The 23,677-nt window shown below is 35.9% G+C and overlaps 1 protein-coding gene across 1 annotated transcript in view; it reads left to right on the top strand.

Annotated features, from left to right (window-relative positions):
- Positions 1-863: 863 nt before the first annotated feature.
- CDC73 (cell division cycle 73) overlaps positions 864-23,677 on the top strand; it is a 157,054-nt gene continuing 134,240 nt past the window's right edge. The window contains exons 1-6 of the mRNA XM_037825123.1: positions 864-1,023; positions 3,575-3,680; positions 6,699-6,768; positions 8,307-8,369; positions 8,466-8,518; positions 10,939-11,027. Of these exons, the coding sequence (XP_037681051.1) occupies positions 893-1,023; positions 3,575-3,680; positions 6,699-6,768; positions 8,307-8,369; positions 8,466-8,518; positions 10,939-11,027 (512 nt within the window). The 5' untranslated portion in view covers positions 864-892. The remainder of the gene's footprint in view (positions 1,024-3,574; positions 3,681-6,698; positions 6,769-8,306; positions 8,370-8,465; positions 8,519-10,938; positions 11,028-23,677) is intronic.

The following is a 23,677-nucleotide window of genomic DNA, read 5'->3' as shown; positions in this document are numbered from 1 at the left end:
ATAACATTCCTGAGGCTAGTATCTATATATTAACTACATTTTATCCATTAACCAGTTAACGTTGCGAGAAGGTATGTAACTTGACTAAGTCAAACAGCAGCTAATAGCGGTGCCTGTAATTGATCTCCTCCGGGCTTGCTCTTTTCCACTATGCGAATACACCAAACCAACCAACCAAAACTAAACAAAACCAAAAACAAAACCAAAAACAAAAAACCACCCTTCTAAATGGGCTTATCCGGATCGCTAGGACCTAGAAGCCTTTTTTTCCAGGACAGGATCCGACTCAGATGGAAAGGTGATTCTAGCTTTCCGCAAATCCTTTGCCAAGTTCCACTCTCGCCAAGGTGGGGACCAGAGAGTTTTTACCCCCACTCAAGGAAGGTTATTCAACGCTCTTCAGGAACCGAAGTACCAGCCCGCCGTGCAGGTGCTCCGCACCTGTCGTCGGCCGAGTGCACTCGGAGAGAGACGGGTATGTGGCCAGGGCGCGTGCGCCCGACAATGTGCCCCGTGCGTGCGCCGTACACGGGCGCCGTATCCCTGCATTCCTGGTTTGGTGCCAGGAGTCGGCTCTGTGCCAAGTAGGAATCTGGGAGGGGCATATTCCCCTTCGGTCGCGGCTCCCCCTGGCGGCGGCTTTGCAGTCCTGGAGGAGCGCTGTCAGGCGTTCTCCGCGGGCAGCCGGCGGCGGGGCCTTGCCGTATAGCGCGGGGTCCTTCGCGGCCTGGGTGGCTGCTACCCCTACTGCTGTCGTAGGCGAGGACGACTGTTAGTGCTGCTGCTGTTGCTTTGCGGCGGCGGCAGCGGCGGCGGAGGGCGAGGCGACGAGAGAAGGAGGAGGCAGGCGCGGCGGCGACGGCCGGGGCCGGCGGCGGCGAGGGGGGGGAAGATGGCGGACGTGCTTAGCGTTCTGCGACAGTACAACATCCAGAAGAAGGAGATTGTGGTGAAGGGAGACGAAGTGATCTTTGGGGAATTCTCATGGCCCAAGAATGTGAAGACCAACTATGTAGTTTGGGGGTAAGTCCGGCGTGACTGTGGCTCGGAGGTGGTAGGGAAGAGTTGGGTGCCCCCAGGTGATCTCCTTCCTAACCCCTCCCCCCGTTTCTTTGGGGATGTGGTAAAACGGAGGTGCTTTGGGAAAAAGTTTGTCTCAAGAACAGAAGTTGAACTTTTGGGGTGAGGAGGGAAGGGGGGAAGCGCGTTTTACTGATCCATCTCTTTAAATCTTTCAGAAGCCAAAGGGAAAGGTACCATGGGAGTTTCCGACTTTTCCAGTTCGTTTTTACCAGTGTATATCGGGTGCCATCATTGTGTAAGGCCGGTGCACAAATATACCTGAATATAGGTGCAGAGGAGCACCGCATCTGGTGTTGGAGACATCTCTTTTTGTTCTTTATTTTCTTCGTGGCTTCCATGTGTTGTAACTATCTCCTCTGCTTTCGTAGCTCCTGTTATTTTTTTGTTTTTTCTTTTCTGCTTTTGTGGTTGGGGAGGGGAATTACCCCTCAAGGAGAGAGAAAGGAACCAACTCTGTGAACTTAGGACGGAAACGGGTTTGGTGAATTTGAAATAGTCTTCAGAATCTGTGTTAGATGTGAAAGCAGGAGTTTCCTCAGGGAGAAAGTTGTCGGGTAGTAGAATAGAGCTTTATAGATCTAAGGACGAAGTTGATGCTGTGTATGGTTTTGGGAGGTGTGTTAAAGAGAAATGGTTTGGAATGTTGATCCATGTGGGGTTTACTGAATTTAAATCACTCCGGAAAACATCTTGGGACAGGTTGAATAATCATTAGTGACCTTTTTAGTGATGTCACTCTCATTAGTGCTTCATTTGGATGTTAGAACCTTGGGTCCGAACTTCCATATCAGTTCTGTTTGATTGAATGGGTCGAATAGGATGCATTGAAGGGGCAGTGGGCTTTATGAAGAGTTGATGAAAAGCTAGGGGAAATTTAGTTTTTTTGTTTGATTTTTTTTTTTTTTGTTTTTGCTTTCTAGCCTAGATTCTTATGGTTTAATTAGCTATACAAGATGTTGATGAGATGACATCATTCCGAGTTATCTATGCTGCTTTTTAAAAAAAGAATCAGCATCGACAGAATTACATTTGATTGGATTTTTAATAAAAAATTTTTCTTTAAACATGGTTAAAGGGAGAACTCAGTATTCAGAGCAATACAGTAATCAACCTGAGGATTAGAAAAATTCTTAAGTCCCTGGTCCCTGCCTCGAAGGAAGTTAACTTAATCTGAATAGAGGAGATAAGACAGATAAATTGTGTGAAGTGCTTTGTAGCTCATTAAAAAAAGAGCAATCACTTTTGGCTGGAGGTGTTAGGAAAGGTTTCATAGAAGCATGTTTGCATGTAGACATCCAATACATTTTTATTGAACAAGTGAATGAACGAATGAATAAGTTTAAAGAAAAGGTGGGAGTTCTGTTGGTGAAATGGGGGTTAGACTTTCCAGGATGAGGGAGCATGCCTATAGCCATGAGAGATAGAATAGAAATGTGACACACAAAACTCCAGTGAAGCCAGTGAAAAGGAATGCTTAGAATAGTAGATTTCAAACTTTTTCAGCAAATCACACCAAAAAATGTTTTCATATTCTTTGTGTGTCCAAGTAGACGTGTAAATATATATATAGATGTGTATGCATATATATTTATAAATTAAACAACACTTACCCTTATTGAATACAGTGCATACTGTTAATTTTTCTGTTCTTTTATATAACATTAAAAAAAAAAGACAGGTGGTCATTACCTATGTATTTGACTTCTTAGTACAATAATTGATAGTGATGCATGGTTTGACATACACTGATTTAGAGGAAAAATGGGAATGTTGGCTAAAAAATAGGCTTTGGGCTGATTATAGTGGGCTGTATTCAGATGAATTTGAATAATACATTGACCATTTCATTTCTAGATGGGAAAATGTAGTAGGAAGAGTGGGATTTACATAACAATTGTTGAGTAAGTAGTATGTGCTTCCATTAAAGAGCTTACACCCCAAGACCATGTTGTCTTTTCACAGGTAGAATTGCATTTTGGTGTACATCATTTGTCTAATTTGAGGTATATCATAAGAGTCATACCTTTGAAATTCATTGCTTTATTTACTGGAAGAATGTTGTCAAGGATGTTACCAGTCTCTTCCTTAGCGGGAACCATAGGATAAATTTCTTGTGAGCTTTAGCACCGATAATAGTTGCGCTTTTCCTGAGCAGTGTAATTGTTTTCACTTGTGGACCCTGTTGTACCCATAACAGTTAGACAAAGCTCAAAGCTGTATTTGGGACTAATTGTAAATAAAATACCTTAGAGTATGAATTTTGAGTGCTTTTCTTCTTGCTTTTTATTATTGTCTATCTTTATTGGCCTACTTTTGCCCAAACGACATTTCCACTTACTAGATTTTATATTGTGTGTGTATTTTTATTTGCCATGATTAATCCACTGTTAGATAGCAAAGTGGGTATAGATAAATAAACATGTAAATTATTTTTTAAGCCCAAGGAGTTGAATTATAATTATGAGTACAGATCTTGCCTTAATTATTTCAGGACTGGAAAGGAAGGCCAACCCAGAGAGTACTACACATTGGATTCTATCTTATTTCTGCTTAACAATGTGCACCTTTCTCATCCTGTTTATGTCCGACGTGCAGCTGTAAGTAGAATTCATTTTAAAACTGCTTTTTTTTTTACTTAATTGATACTAGATATCATTTTATAGATAACTCCTCTCTTAGTTTTCAAATTAAAAGAATGAAAGGTCTGTTTGTGTGAGTGTCTCCAGGAGATTCAAAATTGGGCCACTGTCTGTTATTTACACAAATTTTTTTAATCTGTGACATTTTCATTTAAATTGTGTGTAATGTTCATACCAACAGAAGTTTTAAAGCTGTTTACTGATGTTTTTAAATGAATGTAACTGTTAAAGAATCCTGACATTTGGAACTCGAGTTACATCTCAAGAAAACTTTTTTAATGTTACAAGAAAGAATCAAGATTAACACTTTTTAAAAATTAATCTTAACTCAGTAAAACTTTTTCATACACTATTGATAGCTTCATTTTTTTCCCCTAGTTTTGCCTACTTTCTGCATTTCAGTGTTTTAAAATTTATTACTTAGGGAATCTTCAGAAGCACTTGAACTGGTATCACATAGAATAGGATGATGAGATTCTTTATCTTTAGGGAAGCAGTTATTATTATTACAGATGAGTAAACAGGCTTCAGATTTATTCGACTACGATAGCAGTGAGACATGGCAAATTGCGATAAATGCCCAAATGAAATGCTCCAAAAAGATGATATTGAATTTTCCAAATGAGATCCTCCTCTCAATTTTTTTTGGTAAACTTGAACATAAAATTTTTCTTGAGATATGAAATGTCTGCTGTAATAATTATTGCTTTAATTTACTTACATGCACATACTTAAAATTAAATATGAAATGTATTTCATTTGTAAATACTGCTTTTCCCTAATTTTACAGTTCTTGAAACAATTTTATTCAAACTTTATAAACATCTTTATCATCAATGTGTCTTTCATCACTAGAGACCCTTTTTTAGTTGTCTAAAACTCTTGTTAGGGTTGTGTATGAAATTTAAACACATTACCTGGTGTGAAATTTACTTCTATGACCTTCCACCTTCTCACCCTTCCTAACCTAGTAGTGGTGTAGTTGTTGGATGAATGTGAGGTATCTTTTCAAGACAATTCCTTGTTATTTAAGTGAATGAAAAGGATTCCATTGTCTAATATGCTCTATAAGAATCAAATTGTGAGGTTGCTGCTTTCCTGAGTAAGGAATACGTAGTGTTAAATATAAATAAAATTTAAATTTAAAATTCATATTAGATCTTTAAAAAAATGAATTAGGCAGTAATTAGCTTTTTTTTTTTTTTTTTTTTTTTTTTTTAATATATCCAGTCATTTTGGGGTAATAAAGATGATCTGGATATTTGGGTTAGATTTAGATTATGTTCTTGAGGAATGGCGATAGAACAGAACAGATACCTGTAGTTGTTACTGTAGACCTTAGGACCCTTGGGCATGTAAAGTTTAGCTCTTCTTTTTTCTTGAATATTTGATAAGTTGCAAGGGCAGAATTCTCAAATTCTAAGGTTCTGCAAATTTAAGGTTGTTTTCTTCTAACTCCTGTGTCTTATTTGGTCTTGTGAGCAGACCATTCCTGAAATAGGTATTCCTGATCTGTAGCTCCTTTTGTAGTGTGAGTAGACTTTATCCTTTTCATTTGACTGTAATGTGTGCATTATTAAGTTGTGACCAAATGATGAAGTATGTTATCAGATTAGTAATGTAAAGAAAATTAATTCAAATTTTTAACTTTTAAGATCGTCCATGTCGGCTGGTTTAAAAAAAAAAAACACAAACAAACAAAAAACTTGTGCACTCTTAAGCTTTTGTATTGATAAGCAGAAATTAAAATTTAACAACCTTTTTTAAAAGACTGGCTTAAAGGCTGTTTTTTAAGTGATTAAGCCTAGTTAATCTATATCCTTGAGGAGTGTGTGCAGAATATTTGGTATAGAGCAATGTATTCACCACTCAATATTAGATAATTGGCTGAACGTATTAAGGGTACCTGATTGTTACTTCATTATTGATCATGTAAGGTGAAAAGGGGATTTTGATTATATAATTCCACCATCATTTGTTTTTCTTACACTGTGTGTGTGTACATTAGTAAAATGAAATGGGAAATGGTAATTACAGGATTCATTGAATTCATGGCCTGAAGATGTGTTGGTGCTGAAAGTAACAGTTTTATTTGTTATGCTCAACTTCTTTACAAATTGCTAATACAGGAGAGACAGTGAAAATTATCCATTTTACCAAATGGATACATTTTTTTCAGGTTTAGTTTTTTTAACCTTTTTTCCTGCTAACAGTTCATAAATACTCAAGGGTAAAAAGGAAATATAGTGTACAAGGTTGACGACCACTGTTAACATTTTCCTGTATAATCTCCCAAACTTTTTTCCATGCCTAAACAACAAACATCTATTGTTAATTAGCCAAATTTGGTTTTAGTGGCTAATTTAGTTTATTTGAAAGAGTTCAGGTGAAGTATTTTGAAGGGAAAAGATAACACTTTGTGTGAGAAAAGATAACACTTTAGATACATTGATAAAGTGAGAAAGCAGTGGGACTAAAAAGGTATTTGCCTCAAGTGTGCAAACCATCATGAGTTCAATTAAAAAGCAAATACTTACAATAAGCCAAGGGAAAAAAAGAAGGCTAGAATTTATGTTTTCAAGAGGGATAGAGTCATTGCTTCATTTCTAATGATTGTATTTCTTATATCTTACTGACATTTCAAACATAAAGTTAGTAAAAATTAATGTTTAAAAATTTCCAGGATTTTAAAAAAGTCATTTAGCCTCGTTGTTTTCTACCAATGTATTTTTTTAAAAAGAACACAAATTTATTATTTTACAGTTCTTCAAGTCAGAAGTCTGACATGGGTCTCATTGGGCTAAAGTGCTAAAGTCAAGGTGTCGGGGCTGTGTTCCTTTCCAGTCCTCTACGAAGATGATTTTGAATATGCTATGAAGACATTTTGGAATAAAATTCAGACATTATATGATGTTTATCTTTACCAAGTTTCATATAATTATGGATTTGATATCTAATTTAAAATTTCTGCTTCAGACTGAAAACATTCCTGTGGTTAGAAGACCTGACAGAAAAGATCTGCTTGGATATCTCAATGGTGAAGCATGTGAGTAATTTCTAAGTGGCTATCACTCTTAAATAAATATTGTTTATTTTTTCCTCTATAAATAAGAAGCAGTGGGATGAAAATTTATACTACAACTAAAAAATTGACTACCATACATGCAGCTGTGTCCATATGCTTGTCTTTCTTTATTGTTACAGTGAATGTACTCTTTGCTCCTAAGGCCATTCACCCTTTCCTTGTATGTATTCCATCTCCTTTTACCCTCTTAAAGGCTTTCCTTCTGTAATTTGTCATTTCTCTCTTGACATTATCAATTTTACCCTTTCATTTGCATCATTCCCTTTGGAATAGACATATAATCCAATGTCACTGTATGAAGTGGCCCTAGAAATATATATGTAAAAGACCATAACCCAGTGAATTGTGGTCATACAGTTCATGGAAAAGGTGATAAAGTCATATGAAAAATGCTTGATTTTATTAATAATAAGAGAATTGCACATTTAAATTGTACAGGTACCATTTTTTCTAATAGGCAAGATTCAGAAATTTGATAATACATTCTAGTGAGACTGAGGAAATAGATACACTGATATAGTGTTGGTTGTGATATCAACTCATACAACTCCCATTGAAGTAATTTGGCAGTATTCAATCATAAATACAAATTTGACTTAGAAGTCCTCCATCTAGGACTTTATTCTAGAGGTGTATTTGGAAATGTATGGAATGACATATAAAGTTAGTCATTGTGGCATTGTTTGTAGCAGCAGAAGGCTGTTAGAACTGAAGTGCCCATCAATAGAGGACTAGTTAAATAAATTGTAATAAATGTATACATTGGAATACTATGTAGCTGTTAAAAAGAGTTAAGGAAATGCTCCACATATTAATATGGAGGACTGTTAGAGATATATTGTTAGGTTAAAAAAAGGCAAGGTACACACTGTGTATAATATCCCTTTTGTGTAAAAAAGGAGAAAAATAAAATATGTAATTTTGTATTTCTTGTGTTTGCAGAAGAAAACGCTAGAGAAACTATCATTGGTTACAGAGGGTGGTGGGAACTAGGTAGATGGGAATAGGTATACATATCCCTTTTTTATAGTTACACTATTTTAAGCATTCAAATATCAAATTATTTAATTGTAAGTGTAAAGTTTTCTTACCAGTTGTGAATAATTAAAAATTGTATGTTGAAAGTCATGCTAACTTAAAAAAAATTTCCCTTGTATTTATATATATTTATGTGCTTATTTATGTTTAGATACACTTTTTATGTGCTTGTTTTGTAATATTGGAGTGTGTTTTTTGAAGTGATCAGTTAATATCAATCAGATCATCTCAACAGTTTGTAAGTTAAATTGTTAAAAATAGTTTATCCTTTTATAGACTTGCTAAAATAGACTAGCCTTTTATAATAAAGTGCTTTTTATAAAGCTGCTTTATGTATTTGTTATTTAGGGCAACTACCATATAGAAAGTAAGAAGTATAGCAAACCTTGACCATTTCACTCTATATCTAATGTATGTATTTAAATATTGATCTTTTCACATGAATCTTTTTTAAACTTCAGCAACATCAGCAAGTATAGACAGAAGTGCCCCTCTAGAGATAGGTCTTCAGCGATCTACGCAAGGTAAGTCTTGTTACATATTTATATTGAATTTTCAAAACCCATCTGAAAACTATATATTTACTTCTTTTTTCTGTATATTTACTTTTTTTCTTATAGTTAAAAGAGCTGCAGATGAAGTTTTAGCAGAAGCAAAAAAACCACGAATTGAGGTAATGAAACTTTATTTTAAAGATGCTTCATGTTGTTACTGAAGATGCTTCATGTTGTTACTAAAATTGTGTTACTGGAATTCTGTGGTCATAGTTCTCCCAGGAGCTATTTTTCTGGAAAAGTTGTCGTAGAAGAAAGAATAGTTAGTTAGTAAGTAGCTCAAGCTATAGTGTTGGCTCTCTCATGTACTGATTATGTGAGGACAAATCTCTTAGTTTTCTTTACCTTTTATATCCTAATTGATGAAAATACTGGATTAGTTCAGGGGTGGCAAACTTTTTCTGTAAAGGACCAGATACTGTATATTTTAGGCTTCGTGGGCTATACTACTCTCTGTTGCAACTACTCTACCTTGCATTGTGGTACAAAAGCAGCCATAAGTAACAGGTAAGTGAACAGGTGTGGTTGTGTTCCAGTAAGACTTTACAAAAACAGTGGCGGGCCACATTTGGCCCCCTAATAGTCTCCCTGTGCCTGTTACAACAAAATAATGTGAGAATTTGCTTCCTTTTAGAAGCAGTGAACATGATGTGCTTATCATAATTATTTCTTTAAAATGTTAATATATTAGGTTATAGGTTTCTTGTAGCATTTAATGTCCAGCAAGGGGAATATTAATCTTTGTTAATATAGATGGTTCACATGAAATAGAAGCTGTATAATAAATAAATTTTCTTACCTTTGTTTAAAAAAATTTGTTTAGTTCCTAGTATACTGCATTGCATAGTTAAACCTTAGGAATTTTAATTTTATGATTATGACATTATTTATGTAAATTCATAACCAGCTCCCGACCATTTACATGTAAAGCCCCCTGAAATTGGAGGATACTGCACTACAGGTATACTTAAAATCTGAAAAATGATTAAGCTGTTTATATATCAATTAAAATCACAATATAGGAATAACACTCTGATTGTCATTATTGTTAACATTGCTGGAAACCATAAATCCTTCCATTTCAGACTTGTATAAAAATCAAATAGCTATGTATATATACATTTTTTTGCCTGCTTCATAAACAGCAAAAAAAATCCACAATTAAGGATATAAAAGGTAACTTGAAGGGACGGGGTTGGGGTTGGTAAATCCATACAGTAGAGTTAGTGACAAATTTGGTGCTAAAATAGTGTAATAATGATTAAATATTAATCAAGCATACTCTGAGACATGAACCTGATACTTTTTGGGTAATGAGAACATGATAACAGAATCATTGTTATTACTCTGCTAGGTGATGTTGTAAGTATTTTATGTATATTAACTTACTTAGTCCTCACCACAGCCTCCTAAAGTTGGTGGTACTATGCGTTTCGTTTATGCACAACCAAGATCAGAGAGAATAAGTGACTTACTGAGGTTTATACAGCCAGGAAGTTGCAGAGCCAGAATTGGAATCCATACAGTCTTGCTGTGAGCCATTCTACTACACTGGGTACAAATTTTGTAGCAGTAATAGTGATGTTTTCCCCAACTATCCCTTTATGAAAGGAGATTTTGACCCACTGTGAACAGTGGGTGAATTTTGGGATTTCATTAATTTTAGAAAACCTGAATATTTAGTTCTTTGAAAAATTTCAACTTATTAGCATTACTAATTTGCTGGAATTCCAGATTAATATTAGAGCATGAATTAGAGCTCAGCATCTTTTCTAGATCTTATGAACGTAGTGATGTTTTTTTAAATAAAATTTCATATTCTGTTAGCCGTAGACACTGATTCTCGTTCTCAGTTTTCTCATTTGTAAAAATGTGGTCATTGAACTAGATCAGAGTTAAGAAATTTTGTTTTGTTTTTAAGCAGCCGGACACTTTTCAAACTAAATCTTACCTGAAATTCTAAAATGTAAGGTAGATAAAAGCTGAGATATCAAGATTGAATTCAGGTGAGATGTCAAAGTGGCCCATGGGGCACTTTGTAGGAAGCCTCTGATGTTCTGAGGAACATACTTTGAAAACCATTAACGTTTCACTTCTAGTGTTTTGATCTCTGCTGAGGGATTCAGTACCTGTAACAATAGCTGAAAAATATTTTGATACAAAATGAAATCTTTGACTTAAGTAAAGGCTTCTCATAAACTTTAGTTATAAACTTCCCAAAGAGAAGGAATTTGTTGTCAGATGTTTTTTGCTAATGGTAGCTATGATATATTATGGGAAGAAGACTTAAGCATAGGAAAAAAGTGGACTGACAAGTTTTTTGCAAGCGTTAGTCAGTTCTAATGTTATGTGATGCTGCATGTATTTATTACTGTTTTCTTTGAGTAACTGGAAGTTATCTTAAAGTTGATTTAAGGCCAGTGATACTGGGAACTTTATATATGGGAATGTTGGTAAAGAAATGTTACGTGCAGTTTTCTATTTCCTAATAAAAGTCAAATACATTTTTAAAGGATTCATTAATCAGCAATTATTTCAGGATGAAGAGTGTGTGCGCCTTGATAAAGAGAGATTGGCTGCTCGTTTGGAGGGTCACAAAGAAGGGATTGTACAAACTGAACAGATTAGGTAAGGATTTCTTTAGTAGAAAATAGACAAAGTATATATGTAAGTGTATATGCAGGTAAGTTCAGAAGAAGATCATATGTGGGCATGTTTTATGATATGGGATTGGACACTTGTGCTAATCATGCTTTCTGAAAATTGTTCTCTTCTTTTGATTTTACTACCATATTGGTCTTTCCTTTTTCAAATCACTCCATAAACCAAGCCTCTTGTTTTATCATGTAATCTCTTGCTGATTTATAGCAGAGGTCAGCAGACTTTTTCCCAGTGCCACATATTAAACATTTTTGACTTTGCAGGTCATATGGTCTCTCACACAGATCAACTACTCAGCTCTCCATGGTAGGGATTTCTGGAACTGTATAGACATGGCTGGAGTTGGCCTGTTCATTGAGGTATAATTGACAAAGAGTAAACTGAACTTACTTAAAGTATACAAATTGATAAGTTTTTATGTATATATACATCTGTAAAACCATCACCATAATCAAGATAATGAACATAGCCATAATCTGGTTTCTTTCATTTACTGTAATTATTTTGCTACTTCTCCTTATTGTTGGGTGTATCAATAGTTCGTTCGTTTTTATTGCTGAATACTATTCCATTGTATACATGTACCACAGTTGGTTTAAGCAGTCACTTATGGACATTTGGGTTGTCATTTTTTGACTGTTAACAACAAAGCTGCTGTGAACATTTGTGTACAAATTTTGCAATGGACATATGTTTTAATTTCTCTTAAATACCTAGAAGTGGAATGGTGGGGTCATATGATAGTATAGGTTTGACTTTTTAAGAAACTGCTAATTTTTTTTCAATATGTGGTTGTACCATTTTGCATTTCTATGAGGAGTACATGAGAGTTTAGTTCTTCCATGTCTTGTCTACACTTAGTATAGTTAGTCTTTGTAATTTTCACCATTCTAATAGCTATGTAGCTGTATCTCATTGTGGTTTATCTTGTGTTTCCCTAATGATTAATGATCTTGTGAGCATCTTTTCATGTACTTATTTGCCATCCCATATTTTCTTTGGTCTCAGTCTTTTCAAATCTTTGTCCCTTTTTTATTGGATTGTTTGTTTTCTTATTACTGAGTTTTTGAGAGTTTGTTATATGTTTGGATACAAGTCCTTTTTCAGTTACATGTGTTGCAAATATTTCTCCCTGTCGGTGGCTTGTTTTTTCATCCTCCTAACAGGGCCTTTCAAATAGCAGAAAATTTTAATTTTGATGAAATATAATTGTATCTGTATTTATTTGGATTGTTCTTTTGGTGTTTTATTTAACAAATCTCTACCTAAACAAGGTCAATAAAGATTGCCTCATATATTCTTTAGAGGCTTTGTAGTTTTAGATTTTACATTTAAGTCTACGATCCAGTTTGAATTGAGTTTTTTAGTAAATGGTATGAGGAAGGTATGGATTGAAGTGTTTTTTTGTTGTTGTTTTTGTTTTTTTTAATGAGCTAGGGATTGAAATTCAGTTCTGTGCATATGGATAGCCAGTTCTTCCAGCACTATTGGTCTCCCTAGTATTGTCTTTGCATCTTTGTAAACAATCAATATGTAAGTCTGTTTTTCTGGACCCATTCTAGATCTAGCCATCTGTCTTTATGCAGATTACCACACTGTTTAAATTACTGTACCTTTATAATATGTCTTGAAATCAGGTAGGGTTAACCCCTGAACTTTGTTCTTCTGTTTGAAGGATGTTTTTGCTATTCTACGTTAATCTTTCGCATTTATGTAAAAGTTTTGGAATTAACTTATTGATTTCTATTGAAATGCCTGCTAGGATTTTCGTTAGGATTGCATTGAATCCCTAGATCAATTTGGGAAGAATTGACACCTTAACAATACTGAATCTTTGACCTATGAACAAGTTATATTTCTCCATGTGATAATGAAGAAATCTTTAGGTCGTCTTTGATTCCTCTCAGCAACATTTTGTAATTTTCAGTGTATATAGGTCTTTTATATCTTTTTATCATATGTACTCATATTTCATTATTTTATGCCATTATAAATAGTATTTCTTCAAATTTCAATTCCTGATTGCTCATTTTTAGTATAAAAATGCAATTGCAATTGTTTTTTATATATTCATCTTATATCCTGCACTCTTGCTAAAATCATTAATTAGTTCTAGTAACTTTTTTTTGTAGATTCTATTGGATTTTCTACATAGACAGTCATGTCTTCGTTTGAAGAGATCTTGTTTTCATTTCCAAACTGTATGCCTTTTCCTTCTTTTTCTTGCCTTAATACAGTGACTGTCCTCTCTAATTGAATGTTGAATAGAAGTGGCAAAATTGAATGTTATTGTCTTGGTTGTGATGTTAGGAGAAAGCATTGTTTTTCACCATTACGCACGCTGTTAGCTTAAGTTTTTTCGTAGATGCTTTTTATTGCATTGTGCAGTTTCCTTCTATTCCTACTGTGCTGAGAGTTTTTATCAGAAGTGACTGTTGGATATTATCTAATGCTTTTTCTGATTCTGTTGAAATTATCATGTTTTTTGTTAATATGGTGAATTAATGTTTTGATTGTTTGCTTTCTGTAGTTAAACTCTACTTGGTCATTTTATTAGTTGTCTATTGCTGTATAGGAAATTAACTCAAAGCATAGTGGTTAAAGCAATGCACATTTATTGTCTCCTGCATTCCATGGCTCAGGAGTTTCAGCATAGCTTAGGTGGCTTTTCTGCTTCAAGATCTCACAAAGCTGCAGATGAGGTGTTGGCTAGGAATGGGGTCTCATCTGTAGGCTTGACTGGAGAAGGATCTGCTTCCAAGCTCACTCAGCATCATTGCTGGCAGAATTCAGTTCCTTGTGGGTTGTTGGCCTAACAATTTAATTCCTCCCGAAGCTATTATCTGGAGGCCCACAATAGTTCCTTGCCACACTGGATCTTTCCATAGAGCATCTCACAAAACTTTACCTTGCTTCATCAGAGTGGGTAAGTAAAATGGCAAAAGAGTACAAGGAAGATGAAAGTTGTAGTCTTTTATAGCCTAATCTTCAAAGTGTCCTCTGTCATTTGTGTGGTACTGTGTTCATTAGAAGGTGCTCACTAGGGTCCATTTCCTCCAAAACCCCACCAGATACACTGCGGTGGGGGTGGGGGGCTGATTACATACGCCAATGAGTGCCAAGGGGTTGGAATCCTTGATAGCCATTTCAGAAACTGCTTACCACAATTGTGATGTATTATCTTTTATATAAGTTGAATTAAATTTTTAAAATGTTTATAGAATTTTTGTGCCTATTTTCTTTTTCTTTCTTTTTTTTTTTTTTTTTAAGTTGATTTAAAGAAGAACTTTGTCAACTATAATACAAGTATTGGCATGGACATAGTATATGGATATGACAATATAAAGACAGAATGTAGAAGACTCAAGTTTGCAAAATACTTCTCTTGAATAAAAGGAAACTGTGATGGGAACTTGCGTATGATTCCCTCTAATTGTATTCCTTTCAAATAATTTCCTATCATTTCTAATATCTTAACTTGGCAGGCTTTTTTTTTTTTTTTTTAATCTTCATTTTATTGAGATATATTCACATACCATGCAGTCATACAAAACAAATTGTACATTCGATTGTTCACAGTACCATTACGTAGTTGTACATTCATCACCTAAATCAATCCCTGACACCTTCATTAGCACACACACAAAAATAACAAGAATAATAATTAGAGTGAAAAAGAGCAATTGAAGTAAAGAACACTGGGTACCTTTGTCTGTTTGTTTGTTTCCTTCCCCTATTTTTCTACTCATCCATCCATAAACTAGACAAAGGGGAGTGTGGTCCTTATGGTTTTCCCAATCCCATTGTCACCCCTCATAAGCTACATTTTTATACAATTGTCTTCAAGATTCATGGGTTCTGGGTTGTAGTTTGATAGTTTCAGGTATCTACCACCAGCTACCCCAATTCTTTAGAACCTAAAAAGGGTTGTCTAAAGTGTGCGTAAGAGTGCTCACCAGAGTGACCTCTCGGCTCCTTTTGGAATCTCTCTGCCACTGAAGCTTATTTCATTTCCTTTCACATCCCTCTTTTGGTCAAGAAGATGTTCTCCGTCTCACGATGCCAGGTCTACATTCCTCCCCGGGAGTCATATTCCACGTTGCCAGGGAGGTTCACTCCCCTGGGTGTCTGATCCCATGTAGGGGGGCAGGGCAGTGATTTCACCTTTCAAGTTGGCTTAGCTAGAGAGAGAGGGCCACATCTGAGCAACAAAGAGGCATTCGGGAGGAGGCTCTTAGGCACAATTATAGGGAGGCCTAGCCTCTCCTTTGCAGCTACCATCTTCCCAAGGGTAAAACCTACGGTAGAGGGCTCAACCCATCAAACCACCAGTCCCCTATGTCTGTGGTCATGTTAGCAATCATTGAGGTGGGGTATGTGCCTATTTTCATGAATTTTCTTTTCTTGTAATGTCTTTCTCTTTCTTGGTTTTTAATTTTTTTATTTATTGGCATCCATGGGTGGGCCTGAAAACTTTGTATCTTTTGTTTTTGTATCAGGATAGATTGTGTTCTCATGAGTTGGAAAGAATTTCCTTTTCTTTGATTTTCTGAAAGAGTTCATGTGGAATTACTATTATTTCTTCCATTAATGGGAGAATTCACCAATGAAACTATCTGGACCATAGTTAATTTTGTTTTGTTTTTGTATTATTGTTTTTAACTACAAATTCAATTTCTTTACAAGATAGAGGGGTATTCTGGTTCTTTCTCTTTTTCTCTCTCTCTTTTGAAGTATTTCAAGGAGTCTATCCGTTTCATGTAAGGTGTTGAATTTATTGGCATATAGTTGTTCAGAATATTCTTTTCTTATTGTTTTATTATCTCTTTAATGTGCAGTGATTTCCCCTCTGTCTTTCATTCTTGATACTGACAACTTGTGTCTTCTATGTTAGGAACAATTTTATTGATTTTCTATAAGAACCAGTTTGGGATTTTTCTCTGTTGGTTTTTTTCCCCCACCATTGATTTCTGCTCTGATCTTTATGATTTCCTTTCTTCTGTTTATTCTGAGTTTAATTTGCTTTCTTTCTTAATGTTTTGTAAGATGGAAGTTGAAATCATTGATTTTTCCCCTACTGCTTTAATGATATCTCCCAAACTTTAATATGTTGTATTTTCATTTTCATTCAGTTCAGAACACTTTCTAGTTTTCCTTCTGGTTTCTTCTTTGACTCATGGGTTATTTGTAATGTGTTATTTAGTTTTCAGATATTTGGGGATTTTCTAGGGATTGATTATTGATTTCTAATTTAATTCCAGATTGTGGCCATACTGTGTATGACTTAACTCCTTTGAAATGTATTAACCTTTGTTTATGCCCCTGAATATGGTCTATCTTGATAAATGTTCTGTGTACACTTGAAAAGAATGTATATTGTGCTGTAATTCCCAATTTATAAATTGGCTAATTATGTTGGTTAAGTTTTCGAAATCTTTTGTTTTCTATTTGTTATGTCAGTAATTGAGAGAAGGTTATTGAACTTTCTGACTATTATTATGGATTTGTTTATTTCTCCTAGAACATCTATCAGCTTTTGTTTCATATCTTTTAAATGAGATATATTTTATGGAGATATATTCATATACTATACGGTCCATCCAGAGTGTACAATCAGTGTCTCTTAGTATAAGTAGAGTTGTGCATTAATCTCCACAGTTTTAGAACATTTTCATTACTCCAAAAAGAAAAACCTCATATCCCTTAGCAGTCCCCCTCAATCTCTCTATCTTTCCCCATCCCTACATACCCCTAATCTGTTTCTGTCTCTATAGATTTTTATATATATTTACATTTTATATAAATGAAATCATATAATATGTAGTACTTTGTCTTTTTTCACTTAGAATGTTTTTTTAAATTTATAATTCAATTTTATTGAGATATGTTCACAAACCGCACATTCATCCACAGTGTACCATAGTTCACAGTACCATTATATAGTTGTGCATTCATCACCAAAATCAGTTTTTGAACATTTTCATTATCACACACAAAAAAGAATAAGAATTAAAGTTAAAGTAAAAAAGAACATCCAAAACATCCCATACCTCCTATCCCTCTCTATTATTCATTTACATTTTGTCCTCATTTTTCTACTCATCTGTCTGTACACTGGATAAAGAGAATGGGAGCCACAGTGTTTTCACAGTCACATATTAGCACAGTGTTAGCTATATAGTTATACAGTCATCTTCAAGAATAAAAGCTACTGGGTTGCAGCTCCACAGTTTCAGATTTTTCTTTCTAGCTATTCCAGTACACTAAAAACTAAAAAGGGATGTCTATATAATGCATAAGAATAATGTCCAGAATTGCCTCTCAACTCTATTTGAGATCTCTCAGCCACTGAAACTTTATTTTGTTTCATTACTTTTCCCCCTTTTGGTCCAAGAAGATTTTCTCAGTCTCACAGTGCCAGGGCCAAGTTCATCTCTGTGCGAGTAATTTCCCATGTTGCCAGGAAGATTTACACCCTTGGGAGTCAAGTCCCATGGAGGGAGGAGGGCGTGAGTTTACCTGCAGAGTTGGCTTAGAGAGAGAGGCCACATCTGACCCAAAAAAGAGGTTTTCTGGGGGTGAGTTTTTAGGCACAATTTTAAGTAGGCTTAGCCTCTCCTTTGCAGTAACAAACTTCTTAAGGGCAAGTCCCAAGATCAAGGACTTGGCCTTCTAAATTGGTAGCCCTCAATGATTGTGAGCCATGTCATTAATTCCCCAGGTGGGGAAATATAATATTTCCACATTTACCTCCAGTTCCTCAAGGGGGCTTTGCAAATACATTTTTATTCTTTGCCCAAATTACTCTGGGATGTATTGGGGCTTCACACTAACTTGTGTAAACCAATCAGAATTAACCCCTTGTATTTGTTAGGGTTCTCTTGGTAAACAGAACCAACTAGAGATATCTTTAAATATAAGATTTTATAAAAGTGTCTCACGCAACTGTGGAGATGTATGAGTCCAAATTCTGTAGGGCAGGATGCACCAGTCCAAGTTCCATAGGGCAGGCAGTGAACTGGCAACTCTGATGAAGGTGTTCAGTGAACTCCTAAGGAAACGCTTCACTGGCTAGTCTAAGAAGTAGTGAAGGTCCTCTTTCTCTCTCCCTTAAAAATCTTTAACTCGTTGGATTAAACTAATTGAATTCTCTCATTGTGGAAGACACGCCCTTTGTTGATGTGATCAGTCACAGGTATAGTCGATTGACTGATGATTTAATAAACTAGCCTCTGGTTTATCAACCAGCCACAAATGTCCTTGCAGTAATGATGGTTATGCCAGTGCTTGCTTGACCAAACACCTGGACACTATCACTTGACCAAGTTGACACATGAACCTAACTATCACACCCATTCAGTGTTCCATGTAATTATGTTGTTTGAGTAAACTGACCATACACGTTAAATTATATAGCATGTTACAAAAAAATATAGATTTTGCACCTAATAAACATCTCTTCCTTTGGTCTCACACAGAAGTTGAAGTTTTAAAAACACTGTCAGTATTGTCCTTTACCCTTTAGTCTGATCTGATTTACCTTAGTCCTAACCAAGTCCATTTCGTTCATGTCTCTAATTGAAGTCTGATCTCTTTTTTTAGACTCCTTACCATTTGCTGTATGGGTAATACTAACATTCATAGCTGTCGGACTCTGGCTCTGTGTCTCAGGTGTCACACAGATATCCAAAGTTTCAGGAACCGACCAGGTTATACACAAAGAGCTCAGCATCTCAGAATTTAGAAACAGCCGTTACAACTCAGGAATAGATGTAACTGCTGTAAGAGCTTACAGTCTAGGAACCTTTACACTAAGCCTTTCCCTGATAAACCTATGCTCTCAGACTCAGTTTGAGTTGGCACATTATAGTTAGTCCATATTAGTGAGGAATTATAGTGTTTTTCTTTTCATTTCTGGTTTATGTCACTCAACATACTGTCCTCAATGTCCATTCACCTCACAACTTCACTGCTTCTTGTAGCAGCTCAATATTCCATTGTATGTATACACCACAGTTTGCCATTCCATTCATCAGTCTGTGTACCCCTGGGACACCTGCATCTGCTGCAAATCGTGAATACTGACACCATAAAACCCCACTGGGCAAATGCCCATTCGTGTCCCTCTTTTCAGTTCTTGTAAGTACATACCTAGTAACTGAGTTGCAGGACCATGTAGCAACCCCATGCTTAGCTTCCTGTGGAACCATCACACTGCCCTCCTGGTGGGCTGCATCATTCTACTTCCCCACCAAGAGTGATTAGGTACATCCCTTTCTCCACACTTTCTCCAGTTTTTGTATCCCTCTGTTTATTTTTTAGATGGTTTTGTTCACACATCATACATTCCATCCTAAGATAACAATCAGTGGTTCCCAATATAATCCCATAGTTATGCATTTACCACCAGTATCTATATGAGGACATTTTCATTTCTTCCACAAAGAAAGAGGAAGAGGCGAGAAAAGTAAAAAGAAGAAAGAAAAAGGAAGGAAAAAGACAACAAAAACAACAAAAGAAAAAATAAAATAAAATACAATAAAAAAGTCAGACACCACCACCAAACACTAAGATTTCCATACTCCTTGCTTATATTACCGTATTATAGACATTTAGCTTTGGTATATTGCCTTTGTTACAATTAATGGAAGCATATTACAGCATTACTGTTAACTGTAAACTCGAGTTTGCATTGATTATATTTTTTTCCCCAGTACCACTCCATTTTTAACACCTTGCAAAGTTGACATTCATTTGTTCTCCCTCATGTAAACACGTATCTATACATTTAATCACAATCATTGACTGCTCGAGATATCATTAAGTTATACCGTGCTGGTCTTTTTCTTTTGTCTTTCCTTTTGGTGCCCTACGAGACCCTGACTTTCCTCTTTAAATCATACTCAGAGTCGTCTTTGTTCACTGTATTTATGTTATTGGGCCAGCATTACCCAATAATGTACTCCAAACTTCTGTCTCCTGTCTTTTCCTATCTGCCTGTAGTGCTCCCATTAGCATTTCTTATAGAGCAGGTATCTTGGTTCACATACTCTCTCAGTAACTGAGACTGTTTGAAAATCTCCCTCATTTTTTTTAAAATTCAGTTTTGTTGAGATATATTCACATACCATACAGTCATCCATGGTGTACAATCAACTGTTCACGGTACCATTATATAGTTGTGCATTTATCACCCCAGTCTATTTTTGAACATTTTCCTTATACCAGAAACAATCAGAATAAGAATAAAAAATGCAAATAAAAAAGAACACCCAAATCATCCCCCCCATCCCACCCTATTTTTCATTTTGTTCTTGTCCCCATTTTTCTGCTCATCCATGCATACACTGGGTAAAGGTCTTCCTCATTTTTGAAGGACAGTTTTGCTGGTTATAGAATTCCTGGTTGGCAGTTTTTCTCTTTCAGTATCTTAAATATTTCATACCACTGTCTTCTTGCCTCCATGGTTTCTACTGAAAAATTTGCACATTGTCTTAGTGAGCTTCCCTTGTATGTGATGGATCGCTTTTCTCTTGTTGCTTTCAGGATTCTCTTTTTGTCTTTGATATTTGATAATCTGATTATTAAGTGTCTATTCAGATAAATTCTGTTTGGGGTACGCTGCATTCTTGGATCTGTAATTTCATTCTTTCATAAGAGATGGGAAATTTTCATTTATTCTTTCTTCCATTATTCATTCTGCCCTTTTCCCCTTCTCTCCTTCTCGGCCCCTGTGACACATACACTCACATGCTTCATGTTATTCATTTCCCTGAGACGCTGCTCATATTTTTCCATTCTTTTCCCTATCTGTTCTTCCAGTTCATGAATCCTTTCTTCTGCCTCTTCAAATCTGCTGTTGTATGTTTCCATTGTGTTTTACATATCTTCTATTGTGCCTTTCATTCCTATAAGTTCTGCCAGTTGTTTTTTCAAACTTTCAAGTTCTTCCTTATGTTCATCCAGTGTCTCCTTTATATCCTTCATCTTTTGCCGTATCTTCCCTCAACTCATTGATTTGATTTTTGAATTGATTTAGGAAATTTGTTTTAGTAATAATTAGTTGTTTCAATTCCTGTATCTCAGTTGAAGTTTAAGTTTGTTCCTTTGACTGGGCCATATCTTTGTTCTTCCTAGTGTGATTTGGAATTTTTTGTTTCCTAGGCATCTGGTTTCCTTGATTACCCCAATCAGATTTTCCCAGATCAGACCGACTCAGGTCTCAGGAGGACACTATTCCGTATCAGGTTTACCTGAGGTTGAGACCCAGCAGATTATCAGATTTTCCTGTGAGTCCTCTAGACTCTGTACTTTTCCTGTCTGCCCAGCAGATGGCCCTTGTTAGCTCTCAGTTCTCCAGTGGTGTAAAGAGCTGTGGTCCCTTTAATTCTTAGGGGACCATGTCTTGTCCAGGCGCTGAGGGTGTCAGAAGGAAAGCTTAAGCTGTTTCTGTCCCCCACCCCCCTCCCCTGGCCCTGGGGTTTGAATTCTCTGAGGGAGGGCACTCACTCTTAGGGAAGATACATTCTTTAGGGAGTTGTTTTCTACATATGAATTCCTCCTTTGTCTCTGACTATTAACTCCACCCTTGCCTGGGCCAGTGCTGATAATTGAAAATGTCTGAGGCTTTTTCTAATGAGCTACTTAGAATGAGAGAAAGGGGTTAGGGGCTTTCTCTCTTTTTCCTTTTTTTTTCCATCTCATTCTAAGTAGCTCATTAGAAAAAGCCTCAGGCACTCAATTTTGCTGGTTGACCAGTGTTAGTACCCAGTTCTTCTGTGCCCCAGTTTCTTGGTGCACAGCTGTTTTCTAGCTTCTGAACTCAGCCGTCTCCAGAAGCCTCTGTTTTTATTTAGTTATGTGTGTGTGTGTGTGTGTGTGTGTGTGTGTGTGTGTGTGTGTGTTTCTGTTTGCCCTGCTTCCTTTCTCTGCTGGGAGGAACCTCAGGTTCCTTTCTTGCTTGCTCTGGTTTTATCTGTGCTTGTAGCTTGTATTCAGTATTCCAGATTTGTTAATTAAAACCATAATTGGAGGTTGGTTGAGTTTCTTTACCTTGCTCCAGGTAACCTGCTTCTTTTTCCCACAGTGAAGTTTTCCAGCTCAGCCTGCCGTGCTGGTGGGGTGGGGCACCAGCTCCATAGTTTGGGGAGCTTTACTTACAGTTCTGTACTGTGATCCCAGCTGTTCCACCCATCCAGACTCATGTATGATGTGTGTCCAGTCATGGATGTCCCCCAACTGGCTATTTACTAGTTGCTCTAGAGGAAAAACTGAATTCCACACCTCTCTGTCATCATCTTGCTCTGCCTCCCATAAGTTTTATGTTGTGTTTTCATTTTCATTTGCTTGAAGATATTTACTGATTTCTCTTATACTTTCTTCCTTGACCCAAGTATTGTTTAAAAGTGTGTTGTTTAACCTCCATATACTTGTGAATTTTTGTGCCTTCTGCCTGTTACAGATTTGGAACTTGAGTTCATTATGATTTGGGAAAATGTTTTGTATAATTTCAATCTTTTAAAATTTATTGAAACTTGCTTTGTGACCGAGAACGTGATCTATCCTGGAGAACGATCCATGATCACTTGAGAAAAATATATATCCTGCTCTTATTGGGTACAGTGTTCTGTAAATGTCTGTTAAGTCTAGTTCCTTTTATCATTTTATTTTATATTTGTGTTTTTTTTATTGGTCTTCTGTTTAGGTGTTCTATCTATTGATGAGCGTGGTGTATTGAAGTCTCCAACCATTATTGTAGAAGTGTCTATTTATCCCTTCAGTTTTGTCAGTGTTTGCCTCATGTATTTTGGGGCACTCTGGCTTGGTGCATATATATTTATAATTGTTATGTCTTCCTGAAGGATTGCCCCTTTTATTAATACATAGTGTCTTTCTCTATCTCTTTTAATTGTTTTACATTTGCAGTCTAATTTGTATGAAATACTTTTTTCTAGCCTTTCACTTTCAGCCTGTTTTTGTCCTTGGGTCTTAAGTGGTTCTCTTGTAGATGGCATATAGTTGCATCCTGTTTTTTTATCTGCTCTGACAATCTATGTCTTTTTATTGGGGAGTAAAACATATTATCATTTAATGTGATTACTGTAAGGCACTACTTTCTTCAATCATTTTTTCCTTTTGGATTTTACAAGTCACATATTTTTTTCTTTTTGTTTACCCTTTTTACCCTTATGTTACCCTTACTGCTAATCTTTATTTCTTTGCGCTTCTCCAAACCTCTTGCTTCTGTCTTTTCCCATCTGTTTGTAATGCTCCCTTTAGTATTTTTTTGTACAGCAGTTCTCCTGTTTATGAACTCTTTCAATGTCTGTCTGTAAATATTTTAAACTCCCCTCATTTTGAAGGACATTTTTTCCAGATATAGAATTCTTGGTTGGCAGTTTTTTAAAGTATCTTGAATATATCATACCACTGCCTTCTTACCTCCATGGTTTCTGCTTAGAGATCCACACTTAGTCTTACTGAACTTCCCTCATATGTGATGGATTGCTTTTCTCCTCCTGCTTTCAGAATTCACTCTTTGTCTTTGACATTTGACAATCTGATTAGTAAGTGTCCCAGAGTACATCTATTTGGATAAATTCTGTTTGTAGTACACT

This window comes from Choloepus didactylus, chromosome 2 (genome assembly GCF_015220235.1).
Source record: "Choloepus didactylus isolate mChoDid1 chromosome 2, mChoDid1.pri, whole genome shotgun sequence".
In the NCBI taxonomy this organism is placed as follows: Eukaryota; Metazoa; Chordata; class Mammalia; order Pilosa; family Megalonychidae; genus Choloepus; species Choloepus didactylus.
Note: the sequence above shows the minus strand (reverse complement) of the source record. Positions and strands in the feature narration are given on the sequence as shown.